General features: G+C 46.2%; 1 protein-coding gene across 10 annotated transcripts in view; it reads right to left on the bottom strand.

Moving 5' to 3' along the window:
- Positions 1 to 239: 239 nt before the first annotated feature.
- The window catches only part of Tdrd1 (tudor domain containing 1), a 47,313-nt gene continuing 43,848 nt past the window's right edge, over positions 240 to 3,704 (bottom strand). For all 10 annotated transcript variants that reach the window (XM_021152234.1, XM_021152233.1, XM_021152239.1 and 7 more), the window contains 2 exons: positions 3,488 to 3,580; positions 240 to 1,464 (listed from right to left, as the gene is read on the bottom strand). In XM_021152234.1, coding sequence (XP_021007893.1) covers positions 3,488 to 3,580 — 93 coding nt within the window. In that variant the 3' untranslated portion in view covers positions 240 to 1,464. The remainder of the gene's footprint in view (positions 1,465 to 3,487; positions 3,581 to 3,704) is intronic.

Genomic DNA, 3,704 nt, shown 5'->3' with positions numbered 1-3,704 from the left:
AGGAAATTCTAATGACTTCTAGTCACCTTTCTAGGACCACGTGGGATCTGAAGCAATGAAATTTGACTTGGGATTCTGGCCTCTTCCAAGAGATGTCTGGCTTCTCATGGTGCAAGGGCTGTCCTTGCCACAGCACCGCAGCCACCTGTAGTCATGTGGATGTTATAGCATCTGTGGATGGACAAGGGGGTCCCCAAAAGGCCAGCAGTAAGCACAGAAGGGCAAGGTGAAAACAAGTGGCTTTATTGCCTGAATCAGGACAAATTTAACTGTTTGAGGCGCGTCAGCATGCAAGCAACTTTTTACATGAGACTCAGCAGAGGCGCCGACTCACACTGTCAGCAAACCCACCCACGGCAATGTTTACTTATCAACGTTGAGTTGGTGATGTCGTATTAGGTTGCCACAGGGCCACATGGCACTGAAACTGTGGGACAATTACGAGAGACTACTGGGCTGTCAGGAAGGCACACTCTACTGCACATGGCTAAGGTTAAGACAATCTGTGATCATGAGGTATGACAAATGTGCTCTCCATTTTTAAATTGATGACTGAATTTGTGTTTGAGAAGATAATGAATTATTTCTAGAGCATAAGTCTGAATGGCTACAGACTAGTGGGTAAAATCCCAGGAGGCCCTCTGGAGTCTTCCTAGTGCCAAGGCTGGAGCTTGTGGACACACTATGATCCAAGATGAAAAGCCAAGCCATCCAAGCACAGCTGAGAGAAGCAGTGCACATCCTTGGAGTGAGCCACAAGTTACACAGGGAAACATGCCACCCAGAAGCAAGGAACCAAACAGAGCCCATTGGGATGAGGCAGCAATGACAGGGAGCATCTCACTGGCAAAGGCCTGAAATGTACAAACAGTGCTAAGACCCAGCTACCCGACCACACCTATCCAAGCAACACCTAGCCGCCTTCTCTTCAGCACTTTCAAGACAGAGAGATGCTAGAGCTGGGACTGTAGCTCAGAGGAAGAGGAGAGCTTGCCTCATACATGAGAGGCTCGAGCTTCTATACTCAGTAGAGCAAATACACACACACACTCTTAGCAGAAGGTACCTCATATTCCTTCCTAGTCGTCTCTTACATTTTGAATCTTGATGTCGTTTTGGTCTTGTCTGTAGTGAGAAAGCATCTAACTAGGCCCTTGCTGGCTTTGAACTTGAGGTCTTCTTGCCTCATGCTGCTCATGGCTGGGATTACAGGTGTGCACCACCGCGCCTACCTCATACATGAATCTCTTCTGTAAGATTCATGTATTTCGTGGAAAGAATTGGGGAGAGGGCAGCAAACCCAACAGAACAAAGTAAGCAAGCTCAGGCGGAGTGGCCAAAAGTCCCTAAGGAAAGAAGAGGAAGCAACGATTCTAGTGAACAAAACACAGACACAATTCTTTCTCAGGTCTGGCGTTTGCTGTCTCTTTTCTTTCCAGTGTCTATTTCCAAGAGATGATGTTTCTGAAAGAGAAAAATCAGCCATCATTATGGTTTACATAAAAATCACTATGGCTCTTAACTTCAGTTTTAAGTACAAGCAAGCCAGATAAACTAAAATTACACAAATTTAGATTATACATGTCAGAGAAAAATTAAACAGCATCATAAGTGTTTAATTTTTATTGATACTGACATTAATCAGAGTGAATTCTCTACAAATATAAAATGCAGCTATTGGAGTTCTTTCCAAATATAAAAACAAATTTCATTTTAACTTATCTAATTATCCCTTTAAGAACAATATTAGCACCTCTATTTACAAAATTTATAATGCAGTAACACCTTTGTTATGTACATAGTTTTTTAGACAAGGTCTTATTAGACCAAGCTATCTTAACTCCACGTCTCACACGCCTCAAATCCCCAAGACAGCACTGCAGGCGTACCTGACTGATAATTACTAGCTAAAACCACACAACACAGAAGTTATAAAAAGCCTTAACATTTTGAACACATATGTCTGTAAGTAGATTAATTAAGGTGAGAATAAATATCCAGTTTTATTTTCCTCCCAAATGAGAAGAGAATGCCTGAGTACCTATGTCATCTCCTCATTCCATGCCCTACAGGTCCAGACTAACCGAGAAAGAGGCTGTAGCTCAGGGCACACACAGCAGCTGGGACAGCTCCTCACCTGTAAGCTGTACGCTCCAGCCTGCAATAGGGGGTGAGGTGTGGGATGCACACTAAGAGCCTGCATGGACACCGTGAGCCTCTGCTTCCTCATCAGACAATAAGGTCGTTCTACTACATGTGGGGGTGGGGGCAGGGAGCAGGGAGATAGATACAAATGTGTGTAGTATATGGAGAGGGAGCAAGGTGCGCTCAGCTCTGCCCACAGGTGTGAGCCAGTCTTCCTCAGATTGTTCCCACCTCCCGTTTTCGATGGCCTGGAACTAATGAGCAGGTTAGGCCAGCAGTTGCTGAGCCGCAGTCTCCGCTTCCCAGTGCTGGGATTGTGACAGCACAAACCTTGCTCTGCACTTCTGCTTCAAGGATGCTGTGAGGACTGTGTGCGATATGAGGCCCAGCCCCGTACACAGTGCTGTGTGGGGGAAAACTAGTGTGTGTTATGTTTTAAATCAAACATTTACCATTCTAGGCTTTCTAATTTTCTAGAAACAATTGAAAATGGCAGCTTTATCTTAAATTATATGAGCACTCTCAGTATCTCTCTGAGGAGAGTTCACTACACAGATGAATAGACCAAAGTACAAATGATTAATTAGCTAGGCTAATTCCAGAAGCCTGTATCACTGCATGCTCTTCAGTCGGTCTAGTTAAAATCTTCATTAAATTCAAGATCTTAAGCTCAAGCATAAAACAGAAATCAAGTATAGAGATGCTAAACCGTGACAATGGGAACTGTTGCTCAGGGTGTCAGCTTAGGTGCTAGCTTCCTTAGGGACAAACTCAGCAGAGGGGTCGCACTCAGTCAGCACTGCTGCTCCAGAGGAGCGACAGCCCAGGGAATCCCAGGAGCTGCTGCAGGAGCATGGAAGAGGCAGCTCTGGGCCGACACTGCACCAACCCCACCCCTCCAGCACACACACAGGGGTGAATGAGTGGGGAATCTCATTTTGTCCACAAGTTCCAGTTGGCCGCTGGCCATGACTACTTTCTGATGGCCCTGTGCTTGCGAGATCCTGACAGTAAGACACGGTCGGGAACTACTGGGATGGGCCCAGCACACTCTCTCAACAGTGCCACAGCACAGCCTGCTCCAGTGTCACAGGTGACAGAGTGCCTACCTTCCTCGCTCTTCTATCCTTGCCCAGACTCAGGACTAAAGCTACTGCAGCAGACAGAGTCAGTGAGGCCTGAGAAGACGTCAAGTCTGGACACAGTCTGAGGCTAAGCTTCACCTCATGACCATCTTTACAAGTCTCTTCACATACTAATGATGTGAGCAATTTCAAACCAACGGCTTCACATAAGCAGCCTGGAGTCGGGTGCATCACAGAAGGGGACACAGGAAACTTACTTAGCTTCTCAGCAGCTTCTTCATCTCTATGAATTTATTTTGGTTGGTTGGGTTGTTTAAGAGGAAGAGGAGAATCTGCTCATGTTTCTCAATCTGCGGATGGAAAGGAGACAGGATGGTCGCTCTCAGTGTGAGTGAGGCGTGTGGCTGGATGGAAAGGAGACAGGATGGTCGCTCTCTCAGTGTGAGTGAGGCGTGTGGCTGGATGGAAGGAGAC

Source organism: Mus caroli, chromosome 19, assembly GCF_900094665.2.
Source record: "Mus caroli chromosome 19, CAROLI_EIJ_v1.1, whole genome shotgun sequence".
In the NCBI taxonomy this organism is placed as follows: domain Eukaryota; kingdom Metazoa; phylum Chordata; class Mammalia; order Rodentia; family Muridae; genus Mus; species Mus caroli.
The sequence above is the reverse complement of the archived record's forward strand: the minus strand, read 5'-3'. Positions and strand labels throughout refer to the sequence as shown.